General features: G+C 38.6%; 1 protein-coding gene across 1 annotated transcript in view; it reads left to right on the top strand.

Moving 5' to 3' along the window:
- Positions 1-13,112, top strand: part of PIK3C2A (phosphatidylinositol-4-phosphate 3-kinase catalytic subunit type 2 alpha) — a 123,183-nt gene that overhangs the window by 70,123 nt on the left and 39,948 nt on the right. Inside the window, 6 exon segments of the mRNA XM_017525800.2 lie at positions 1,752-1,895; positions 3,149-3,197; positions 3,287-3,497; positions 5,974-6,096; positions 8,205-8,425; positions 12,440-12,477. Of these exon segments, the coding sequence (XP_017381289.1) occupies positions 1,752-1,895; positions 3,149-3,197; positions 3,287-3,497; positions 5,974-6,096; positions 8,205-8,425; positions 12,440-12,477 (786 nt within the window).

Below are 13,112 nucleotides of genomic sequence, written 5' to 3'. Positions count from 1 at the left end.
ACACACACACACACACACACACAGAAGGCTGGCTGTTTTTCCTCTTCTGAGGCATTTGGCATACCCTCATAGGCTTTCCCACAACATAGCCTCTAACAAAACTAGGCTGTCCTGAACCCCTGGTAATTGAATTGTTTACCCTTGTACCAATAAGGTTGGGAAAGCATCAAAATCTGCTTGTGGTGTATATCCAGGTAGACTTTGAGAGGCTCGTGCTGTGAGACCTAAAGTTCTTATGAGATTGTCCAAAACAAACATGTCAGCAGGGCCTGTGGTTTTTCTATGTGTGCTAAATGTGTTGGTGACAGGATCAAGTGTGCTTTCCTTATCAAGGAGCAGAAAATCATTGCGGAAATGTTGAAGGCACAAGCACAGAGTCAGAAAGCTAAATGAAAACTGAAGCTTTTTTTGAGTAGTAAAAGTTAAGACTTAAAAAAAATGAGAGAGCTGGAACCCAAATGGAAAGTATCTTCCTAATGCTCTTTCCTTGAATTGTCCTTTCTGTGTGTTCAATTGACAAAACCTAACAATGCGCTAGCTTGGCAAAGAGAAATGTTTGTAGAGTTTAGCTCTAGTGTCAGACAGGAGAGCAGAGGAAGGGTGGATTTGGAACTGATAGACAATAAATTGATAACTGGCACTTAAAGAGTAATGTAGGCCAGGCACAGTGGCTCACGCCTGTCATCCCGGCACTTAGGGAGGCTGAGGTGGGCGTTTCACCTGAGTTCAGGAGTTCCAGACCAGCCTGGCCAACATAGTGAAACTCTGTCTCTACAAAAAATATCAAAATTAGCCAGGCGTGGTAGCAGATCCCTATAATCTCAGCTAGTCAGGAGGTGGAGGCAGGAGAATCTCTTGAACCTGGGAGGCAGAGGTTGCAGTGAGCCAAGATCATACCACTACACTCCAGCCTGAGCAACAGAATGAGATTCTGTCTCAAAAAGAAAAAAAGGAGTAATGTAAAGTAATATAGGAGAATGGCATGACCTTCAAAATTGGAAAGGTTTTTGCATCAAGGTAAAATAAAAGGAAGCAGGAAATAAAGTCAAGTAAGCAAAAATGGGGAGCTAGAAAACAGGCCCCGAGGACTGCAGGGTAATTGGGTATTTAAGAAAATTAGGTGGTTTCATTTAAGCTTGAAGGTGAAGGTTTATAGTAGCCAAGGCTTAAGGGTGGAAAAATTTAAATTTTTAAGTGGTGGTATAGTACTGAGTTTCAGCCCATTCTAACAGTACTTGGCATAAAAGTTTGGTGTGCATGTTTTATGAATTCATACATTATATGAGAATGTTCTTAATGAGCTATGTACTTCTCAGGTAAATGTTGCCCAGTGTTATTAATATGTGACCAACCTCTGAAGAACTTGGTTTTTGATACCAGACTTTTGCAGGAGGAAGAGAAGGGTTATTTTTAGTGTGGAAATTATTTCTAAATGAGGATAAGAAAAAGTAGCTCTAGTTTTAGTGATTTGTTAACTAATTTATGCTTCTACTTCTGATTCTAATATGAAATTAATGGCAATTTGCAAATGAATAATTGTGTCAGACAAAGTGAAAATTAACCAGGCCTTGCCTTTCCCACTTCAAAATAAACTATACAATTGAAAAGCTCTTATTTCTTTTCTTTTTCATTACAAAAGAGTAGAGGGTATCTGTTAGGGCTATCTAAAATATCTGATTTCTGACTTAGTCTCTGGAATTGGTCCTTAAAATTTCACCTACTTATTTTTATTTTGTTTTTTATTTTTAAAGAACCAGCACCGAGCAGTAGATCAAGTAATTAAAGCTGTAAGAAAAATCTGTAGTGCTTTAGATGGTGTTGAGACTCTTGCCATTACAGAATCAGTTAAGAAGCTAAAGAGGGCAGTTAATCTTCCCAGGAATAAAACTACTGATGTGAGTATTTTTGATAACTAGCATTTTATTACGTGCAAATATGTACTTAAACAAGAGGTTTTTGCTTTCTGCTAGACAAAATATTGTCATTTTAACTTTGGCTTTTACTTTTGGGTTGAATCACTTACTTGGTTATGTGGGGATTCCTTGGTAAGAAGTTGGGCTGCCTTGGAAGAGCTTTATGAGCGCTGATATTCAACAGGTGGATGTCAAACTGTGACCCCTTTGTGTATAGAGGAAGACCTCTGGCATAAATGAGTTGGTTTAGGGTTTAAGGCTAGATACTGAACTTGGAGGACCTGAAAGGTAATAGCTATTACTTCTCCCTTGGGGTGGAAGTGTTCTGATTACCAGTAGGGGAAGTTCTACTTTGGGTAATACTCTCCCTATTGAAAAGATCAAGGGCTTCAGCTGTAATGCTTTAGAAGCCGCCAGGTTAGGGGCCTTTCCTTTAGGTTATACTGTTACTTTTAATAAAAGCTGTCCCTCATGGTATTTCCAAGGGGATTTAATTAACTTGCTTCATGGGGATGTTTAAGTCTTTAATTGCAAGGATGAAAGAAGGGGTTGTTCTCACAAGCCACAATAAATATCAAGGATAGAAAAATCATGTTGGTGGTGTGCCCCTTGATATCTAGAAGATACATGCATTCTCAGAGAGATCCTATCCATTTGGTATATAGAGATAGGGTTTCTTTTTTTCTACTTTCTTGTGTGCTTCTTTTTAGAAACTAAAATATATATATATATATGAAATTACTTGGAGGTAATCAACTACCATGGACCTAATTTTGTCTGAGGCTTCTATTTATTTTACCCATTTGTTGGATAAAGGAGCAGACAGTAGATGGGAGGGGAGTCAGTTTAGATAATTATAAGCACTTTTTTGAGTCACCAAATGGTAATAAATAGAGTTCTAGATTTTTATCTTTAAGGATATTCTTATCATGTTGTTTTAGAACAACTAATGGAAAAAAAAATACTGTACTTCTAGATTTCAAATTACTATTGGCAAAGGAGATTTTATTGTGTTTCTGTGATATTTTTCAGTAATTTTTATTCTGATTATCTTAATACTAAAAATAACCTTGATTTGTGGTTTACCCTTTCTTTTTGCATTATTTATTTATTGTTTTATTAATTCTGTAGTTACTTGGGAGGTTTCCCCTGGAAAGAGTTTCTTTGACATAGTATATGACATTTTATGTTATGTCATAGTCAATTTTCTGACTATTGTCTGTGTGCATGTGTAGGTGACTTCTTTGTCTGAAGGAGACGACACTAGCAAGAGTTCAACTAGGGGTATGTGTTTAAATCTTTAAATTTTAGCAATAATCATCGCTTTTTCAGAAAATATATTAACTTTAAAATATATATATATATATATCTAGGCTCACTGAATCCTGAAAATCCTGTTCAAGTAAGCATGGACCAATTAACTGCAGCAATTTATGACCTTCTCAGACTCCATGCAAATTCTGGTAGGAGTCCTACAGACTGTGCCCCAAGTAGCAGGAGTGTCAAGGAAGCATGGGCTACAACAGAACAGCTCCAGTTTACTATTTTTGCTGCTCATGGAATTTCAAGTAATTGGGTATCAAAGTAAGTAACTGTTTAAGCAGCTGGGCATGGTGGCTTGCATCTGTAATCCCAGTGCTTTGTGAGGCCATGGTGGGAGGATTGCTCGAGCCCAGGAGTTGGAGACCAGCCTGGGCAACCTCATCTCTACTAAAAATAATTTTTAAAAAATTAGTTGGCCAGGCACAGTGGCTTACACCTGTAATCCCGGCACTTTAGGAGACCAAGGCGGGCAGATCACCTGAGGTCAGGAGTTTGAGACCAGCCTGACCAACATGGAGAAACCCCATCTCTACTAAAAATACAAAATTATCCGGGCCTGGTGGCCCCTGCCTGTAATTCCAGCTACTTGGGAGGCTGAGGCAGGAGAATTGCTTGAACCTGGGAGGTGGAGGTTGCTGTGAGCCAAGATGGCACTGTTGCACTCCAGCCTGGGCATCAAGAGTGAAACTCCATCTCAAAAAAACAAACAAAAATTAGCCAGTGGTTGTATGCCCCTGTAGTCCCAGCTACTCAGATGGCTGAGGTGGGAGGGTTGCTCAAGCCAGGAGATCAAGACTGCAGTGAGCTATGATCATGCCACTGCACTTCAGCCCGGGTGACAGAGCAAGACCCTGTCTCAAAAAAAGAAAAATAGCGTAAAAGAAAATATGTGCATCCCCTTTGCTGACGTTCCTGGTTTTAAAAAAAGAGAAAAGAAAAGAAAATATATGCAGCTTTATCTAGAAACTATTCTGTCTTGTAAAATGTCAGCGACCACTGTTATCTTAATGTTTAAATGACTGATTAAAAAAAAAGCAGCAGATACCTTTGTGGTTGTCATAAAAATTACAGAGGTGTTTGAAACTCTTCTAGTAAAAAAAAGTATCACTCTTACATGCAAAAAAAGCAGGAAAATACAGCAGAAAAACAGAGAAAATGTCAGTTAATAAATTAGGCAATTTAAGACTGCTGTTTATTTGTTCTTTTTTTTGAGACAGAGTCTTGTGTTATTGCTCAGGATAGAGTGCAGTGGCGCGATCTCAGCTCACTGCAACCTCTACTTCCAGGGTTCAAGTGATTCTCGTGCCTCAGCTCCCCCCTCCGGTAGCTGGGATTACAGACACGCACCACCATGCCCGGCTGTTTTGAATTTTTAGTAGAGACAAGATTTCACCTTGTTGGCCAGGCTGGTCTCAAACTCCTGACATCAAGTGATCTGCCCACCTTGGCCTCACAAAGTGCTGGGATTATAGTGAAATCGTTTTATAATAGCTTAATGCTATTTTTAAAAGTCTAGTGAAGAAATATCAAACATAAGTTATGCTTAAATTGGGCTTTAGATTAAAATATAATAATTTAGTGACTTGAAAGTGGTGTTTTAATTTATTCAGTTAGTATTTATTGAACACCATCATGGGCATTGTTCTTAGTACTGGGGATTCAGTAGTACAAGGTAGCAAAAAACCTGTACCCTCCTGGAAGTCGCATTTAAATGGATACTCTACTGGTGGTATCAGAAGTTATTTCATTACAGGGATAAAAATCTCCACATTTTCCATAGGCACATACACACACATGTTTGTATGTAGACACACACAGATATATGTAGGGACACTAATGAGGTGAACAACTACCCAGTTGAAGACAATACAGAAAGCAGTGATAAAGATGGAGAGTAAAGGCTGCTTAATATCTCAGTTACAATGGGGCAGAAGAAAAAATAAATAAATAAAAAGAAAAAAGACGGAGAGTAAATTAATAAAATGCTGAATAGGGGAAAATGGAATAAAGCTGAGAAAAATAACCAAATAGTCAGCTTGGGTATTATGTGAACCAATGCAATTTGATTTGAAATAAATTCAGGATGATAAATAAATTGTATATATAAACAAAGTGGTTAACATGTAAGGCTAGTGGTAAGTTAGATTAAGTAGAATACAACTTTTTTTAATCTAAGACTACTACTTTACAAGATTACATGACTGTATCCAACCAGCTGTGTACTTGGCAATTAGTGGCTGAGTCACTGCAGTCTAATGAAAGAATACAATATCATCTGTCCCCATAAACTGAAGACTCCTGATAGACTAGGAAGATCGGCTCTGTGCGAGTCAGGCACATATACTATTAATATGCTTAGCTGACTCTATTTCAGTAGTTTAACAAAGAACCCAAAAATGAGTGAATACATTATTCAGTGTCATTAAACTAAAATCTGAAGCTAGTAACTAACTGAGCACAAAACTGAAGTAAATTATCCAGCTGGTGTTATGACCATGCTTTAAACTGGGACCTAGGAACATACATTTCCCTTTTTATCACCTTTGCCAAACCTCTTTTCTATTTTCATAGAATTTGCAATGGTTAAATTTCAGATGGATTTCTAAAAATTCAAATGAAAGGTGACCAGATTATTCCAGATATTAGTCTCTTTGGAGGAAGAACTGCTACTGTACTTGTATTAGTTAACTAATTTGTATTATCAAGATAGAAATCAAGTTAAACTTTCTTTTCTCAGTTATGAAAAATACTACTTGATATGTTCGCTGTCTCACAATGGAAAGGATCTTTTTAAACCTATTCAGTCAAAGAAAGTTGGCACTTACAAGAATTTCTTCTATCTTATTAAATGGGATGAACTGTAAGTGAAATTTCTGGCTTTTTATTATTTCAGTGTGCCCTGTTCTTTACTTTTTCCAATGTATGCATCCTAGCTTTAATTTTATTACCATTTTCATTGAAATTCATTAAGTTCTTACTTATGTCTTAAGATCTCTTCTAGATATGATTTTATAGAACAGACTGAAATTCTCATTAAAAAATTTGAAATATGCTGGGTGTGGTGGCTCACACCTGTATTCCCAGCACTGGGAGGCTGAGGAGGGTGGATCACCTGAGGCTGGGACTTCAAGACCAACCTGGCCAACATGGAGAAACCCCGTCTCTACTAAAAATACAAAATTAGCCTGTGTGCTGGTGGGTGCCTGTAATCCCAGCTACTTGGGAGGCTGAGGCAGGAGAATTGCTTGAACCCGGGAGGCAGAAATTGCGGTGAGCTGAGATTGTGCCATTGCACTCCAGCCTGGGCAGTAAGAGCGAAACTCTGTCTCAAAAAAACAAATAAAAGACCCTTTTAAGCTGTCATAGTATTAAATTGCAAAAACATACCATTAATTCTTTTTAGACTTTGTCAAGTTAAAGATATACATTTATAGTTACAGAAAGGAATAAAAGTTATAAAAAGATGGTATTTTATAGTATTGCTTACTTTAGTATTTATTCTGTAACACTATATAACAATTCTGGCTCTTCTGTTAATCAACACTTAAACAAAAAGTTATCTTAAATCCATGTACAAGATGATATTTTATACTATTCATATTTTTAAAATAGTGGTTATTTTATTTTATTTTTTTGAGATGGAGTCTCACTCTGTCACCCAGGCTGGAGTGCAGTGGTGTGATCTCAGCCCACCGTAATCTCCACTTCCTGGGTTCAGCCAATTCTCCTGCCTCAGCCTCCCAAGTAACTGAGATTGCAGGCATGCACCACCATGCCTGGCCAATTTTTTTGTAGAGACAGGGTTTCTTCATGTTGGCCAGGCTGGTCTTAAACTCCGGACTTAGGGGTGATACACCGGCCTCGGACTCCCAAAGTGCTGTGATTACAGGTGTGAGCCACCACGCCCTTGGCCTAATGTTTTTAAACTAAGGGAACTTATTATTTAGGCAGATAGGCAGTTGTGGAACTTTTTACTATTTGTTCCACATCTATTAAATGTTTTCCTGTGGTTTTATTATCTTTTATATTATAAAATAATACATATCTGAAAGCAATCAAATAATATAAAAGTTCATATAGCAGAAAGTGTCACTCTATTTTCAACATTTGCTGTTTCACAGTGACTACTGTTGAATTCAAGTGTTCTTTTAGACTTAAAAAAATAATGCATTAGTAAACATGTCTGTTGGTATATATACTTTTTGTTTTGTTTTGTTTTTACATGGGAGGGAAGGGAAGGAGGAAAGGAAGGGGGAAGGAAGGTTGTTTGTGTATATACTTATTATATATGTCTGTTTGTATGCATTCTTACATCCCAAAACAGAAATACTCATAAACATTCATCTAGTTTTTCCAAAGGGAAATAAAAATGACTAATATTATTTTGCCTGAAAATTCACACTACAAATCTCAAAGGCATTTGTAAGTCTTTAAAGAAAGAAATGTCATATTTTGAAATTTTATTCTGTTAATAAAATTTATTTAAAAATTTTAGTAGGACAAGTTAGCCAGACTTACATTTAGCTAAAGGTTACTCAGTATTAAAGATTATTTGAGGCCACGTGTGGTGGCTCACGCCTGTAATCCTAGCTAGCTCTTTGGGAGCCCGAGGCGAGTGAATCACCTGAGGTCAATAGTTCAACACCAGCCTGGCCAATTTGATGAATACCCATCTCTACTAAAAACACAAAAATTAACTGGGCTTGGTGGCAGGTGCCTGTAATCCCAGTTACTCGGGAGGCTGAGGCAGAAGACTCGCTTGAACCCAGGAGGTAGACATTGCAGTGAGCCAAGTTCATGCCATTGTACTCCAGCCTGGGCAACAGAGCAAAAATGCCATCTTAAAAAGAAACCAAATAAAGATTATTTGAAAGGTCAAACAAAATACCTAAAATTGTCAGTCTCATTAAAGTGTTAAATTTCATATTCAATCTAATTTGTTCTATTAATACATTTTTTTCCCCATAGAATCATTTTTCCCATCCAGATATCACAATTGCCATTAGAATCACTTCTTCACCTTACTCTTTTTGGAATTTTAAATCAGAGCAGTGGAAGTTCCCCTGATTCTAATAAGCAGAGAAAGGGGCCAGAAGCCTTGGGCAAAGTTTCTTTACCTCTCTTTGACTTTAAACGGTAAGTATTACTGAATTGTAATGGTGAGTCACTGTGGACACTTCTGCACATCAGCATTGGCTAGGTGACAAGGAGGTGAGGGGAGGAACATAGATGAGTAAATGAGCTGCTTCAATTTTTCTTTTCTTTTTTTTTTTTTTGAGACGGAGTTTTGCTGTTGTTGCCCAGGCTGGAGTGCAATGGCACGATCTCGGCTCACCGCAACCTCCGCCTCCTGGGTTCAGGCAATTCTCCGGCCTCAGCCTCCCGAGTAGCTGGGACTACAGGCATGCACCATCATGCTCAGCTAATTTTTGTATTTTTAGTAGAGACGAGGTTTCACCTTGTTGACCAGGATGGTCTCGATCTCTTGACCTCATGATCCACCCGCCTCGGCCTCCCAAAGTGCTGGGATTACAGGCTTGAGCCACCGCGCCCGGCCTTCAGTTTTTCTAATGTGATAAAAGGAGGTCAGTCCAGAGACACAGATCAGAGGAAATCAAAGTTATTCTGCTATAGTCTGAATATATCTGAATAGGTATGTACAGCTTTGTTTGCCACTCACTGTTCCATGGAGAAAAGCAGCAGCCAATGACTGTTGTTTATATAAAGTGCTATATTATTGACATAATATCACAGTCTTCTAAGTTCCCTTGATAGTAATCAAAGAACTTCATTTTTCCTTTTCCCATTTTGTTCCTACTCTTCTCCAGTTTTGGAGAATCAATAGGTGCTAAGTAGTGCAGGTGACCTAGGTGATGTTAGGATTTCACATTCAAGGAATACTCAGAAATTAAGAGAGATGATGATGAAGAGAGATTATTATTAATGAGACATTATTATATACTAATGTAGAGAAACAAAGTGTATAATATAGTTGAGTTAACATAATGTGTTATGATTAGTAATCCTAGTTTTGAAATTCTTCATGAAATAATTTCTGTTAAAGGTGCAATCTTCATATAACCTAATGGTCACTGTTATTGAAGCCAAATGACTCAAAGCCATTTCAGTCAGCCTTAATAACAAATGAGGTATTTAACAAAAAATTATTATTTTTTTTTATAGAGATGGGGTCTCACTATTTTGCCCAGGCTAGTCTCAAACTCCTGGCCTCAACTGATCCATCTTCCCGCCTTCCAATCCCAGATTATAGGCGTGACCTACCATGTCAAGCACAAATGGGTTCTTAACTCATTAGTCTGAAAACTGGTACATAAACATAATTAAGCAGTTAACCTGTCTTTCCTTTACAGTTATTTCTGAATGTTAGCAAATAATTTTTTATTTTTGTTTTTTGAGACAGAGTCTCACTCTGTCACCTGGGCTGGAGTACAGTATCATGATCTTGGCTCACTGCAACCTCCGCCTCGTAGGATCAAATGATTCTCAAGCCTTAGCCTCCAGAGTAGCTGAGATTACAAATGTGTGCCACCATGTCTGGCTAATTTTTGTGTTTTTGGTAGAGACATCATTTCACCATGTTGGCCAGGTTGGTTTGAAATTCTGGCCTCAAGTGATCTACCTGCCTTCGCCTCCCAAATGCTGGGCTTACAGGCGTGAGCCACCATGCCTGACAGTAATTGATATGACAGAGTTTTTTACAGAAAATCTTCAGCTAGCCAGGCACAGTGGCTCACACCTCTAATCCTAGAACTTTGAGAGACTGAGGCAGGAGTTTGAGACAACTCTGGCCAATATGGTGAAACCCTGTTTCTACTAAAACTACAAAAAAATTAGCCTGGTGTGGTAGCTCATGCATGTAGTCCCAGCTACTTGGGAGGCTGAGGCAGGAGATTCACTTGAACCCAGGAGGCGGAGATTGCAGTCAGCCGAGATTGCACCACCGTACTCCAGCCTGGGCGACAGAGCAGGACTCCGTCTCAGAAAAAAAAAAAAGAAAATCTATAGCTATTAGATGCAGAAGGAATGATAGAATTAGGATATTATAATTTTGCAGCCATGCTGAAATCATAGATTTTGGCCAGGGTTTCTCAATCTTGGCAGTATTGACATTTCAGGCCAAATTAGTTTTTTTTGTAGGAGATTGTTTTGTGCATTGTAGGATGTTTAGTGGCATCTCTGGCTTATACCCACTAGATGCCAGTAGTACCACCTCAGTTTACAACCAAAATTGTTTGCAAATTACCAAATGTCTGCTGGGAGGAAAATCACTTCCAATTGAGAACCATTGATCTAAGCAGTGATCATGAGTGCCTTCTGTTTTTTTGTTTTATACCCTTACAGTCTGTGAAGTTGCCTTCTTAAAACCATTAGTTTTTCTGCAACTTCATAATTGATGGCTTAAACTGATTGCACTTGAACTAAACTGAGCTATAGTAACATCACAGAGAGAGAGATAACCCGAACAATGTATATCTTTTTATTTGCTACAATAAGTAGTAGTATACAGGCCAGGCACGGTGGCTCACGCCTGTAATCCCAGCACTTTGGGAGGCCGAGGTAGGTGGATCACGAGGTCAGGAGTTCAAGACCAGACTGGCCGACATGATGAAACCCCGGCTCTACTAAAAAATACAAAAATTAGCTGGGCGTGGTGGATCGTGCCTGTAATCCCAGCTACTTGGGGGGCCGAGGTAGGAGAATTGCTTGAACCGGGACCCGGGAGGCGGAGGTTGCAGTGAGCCGAGATCACACCACTGCACTCCAGCCTGGGCTACAGAGCGAGAGACTCCATCTCAAAAAAAAAGAAGTAGTATACAATACCAACTCCAAAATAGTAAGTATTCTTGCAAAAGAACTAGAACTGAATCAAATCAGGCTCCTAGGTCTAACTTCTCTATGGAAAATGCAGGAGGACATGTTAAATGACACTAGAACAGTATAACCAGCAAAATTTAGGATATGGAAAATTCTGCAGAACAAAAGGCCTGGTATCATCAACAAATAAATAGGAAGCGGAGAAAAAAGAGAAGGAGACTAAACAAGAGTTAACACACTTTTTCTTTAAAGGGTTCCAGATAGAAGTAGTTTAGGCTTTGCAGACCATATAGACTCTATCACAAATGCAAAGAGCTATAGACGGTACATAAACAAATCAGCATGGCTTTGTCTGGTAAAAGTTTACTTATGAAGCCAGGTGTAAAGGCCTGTTTATTTACACTTAGCTTTTAAATAAGCTTTGTAAAGGCAGGTTGGAGTTTGCTGACCCTGAATTAAAAGATGGTTAAAAAGACATCCAAATTTATCGCACCACTGCACTCCAGCCTGGGCGACAGAGCAAGACTCCATCTCAAAAAAAAAAAAAAGGAAAAAAAGACATCTAAATGCAAGTGTTAGACCTTGCTTGGATCTTTTTTTAAGCAAACCAACTGTTAAAAAACAAATCATTTATGGGACAATCAGGGAAATTTACATAGTGACTAGATATTTTATGATCTTAAGTAATTACAGTTATTTTAGGAGGAATAATGGTATTGTACTTATTACAGGAAACTTTATTTTTTAGAGATATATAATAGTATTTATAGATGAAATAATATGATCAGGATTTGTCTTAAGTCTAGTTGGAGGTAAGGGTGATTCTGAGCCACGTGGTATGGTGGCTCACACCTGTAATTCCAGTGACTCGGGAGGTAGGAGGATTGTTTGAGCTCAGGAGTTCAAGGCTGCAGTGAGCTATGATCACACCACTGCATTCCAAGCTGGGCAACAGAGGGAGACCCTGTCCCTAAAAAATATAAATAAATAAATGATGGATTATAACTTATCAAAGATTCAAAGCCTGTTTATCTGTCAAGAGAAAAATCTTAAAACCGGAGTCTGATTTTGGTAAAGATATTTTGCTGTTTGGGGCCAGGTGCGGTGGCTTAGGCCTGTAATCCCAGCACTAGGAAGCTGAGGTGGGCTGATCACGAACGAGGTCAGGAGTTCAAGACCAGCCTGGCCAACATGGTGAAACCCCATTTCTACTAAAAATACAAAAATTAACCAGGCGTAGTGGTGCATGCCTATAATCCTAGCTACTCAGGAGGCTGAAGCAGGTGAATTGCTTGAACCTGGGAGACAGAGGTTGCAGCGAGTTGAGAGATTGTGCCACTGTACTCCAGCCTGGGCGACAGAGTGAGACTCTGTCTCAGAAACAACAACAAAAAAGATATTTGCTGTTTGAATAAAATGAACAAAGATTTGACAAAGTTTATAGTTTTCTGCTTTTATATATATTATTTTTCAGAAATTTCTTAAGTGTAAAGATATGTCAATATCTTTGAAAGAATGTTTTGATTGAGTAGGCCATAAATTAGTAGTCTAGGGCAAGAGTCAGCATACTTGAGCCCATTGCTTGTTTTTATAAATACAAGTACAGTTTGTTAGAGCATAGCATGCATATTCATTTATGTGTTGTTCATGGCTAATTTGCATTACAACAGCAGAATTGAGTCTTGACTATATGGTCAAGAGACTATATGGTCCACAAAGCCCAAAATATTTACTGTCTGACTGTGTATAGAAAAAATTGGCTGACTCCTAGTCTAGGAAGCAGATGAAACTTCTCATCTATAACAGCAGAATTGGAGTCTTGCAGCAGAGACTGTATGGTCCACAAAGCTCAAAATGTATGCTCTCTGGCTCTGCATAGAGAAAGTTGGCTGACTCCTAATCTAGGAAACAGATAAAACTTTTCATCTCTGGCTGGGCATGGCAGCCCATACCTTTAATTTCAACGTTTTGCGGGGCTGAGCAGGTGGATCACTTGAGCCTCAGGAGTTCTAGACCAGCTTGGGCAACATGGCAAAACCC

Source organism: Cebus imitator, unplaced genomic scaffold, assembly GCF_001604975.1.
Source record: "Cebus imitator isolate Cc_AM_T3 unplaced genomic scaffold, Cebus_imitator-1.0 Scaffold39, whole genome shotgun sequence".
NCBI classification, from domain to species: domain Eukaryota; kingdom Metazoa; phylum Chordata; class Mammalia; order Primates; family Cebidae; genus Cebus; species Cebus imitator.
Note: the sequence above shows the minus strand (reverse complement) of the source record. Positions and strands in the feature narration are given on the sequence as shown.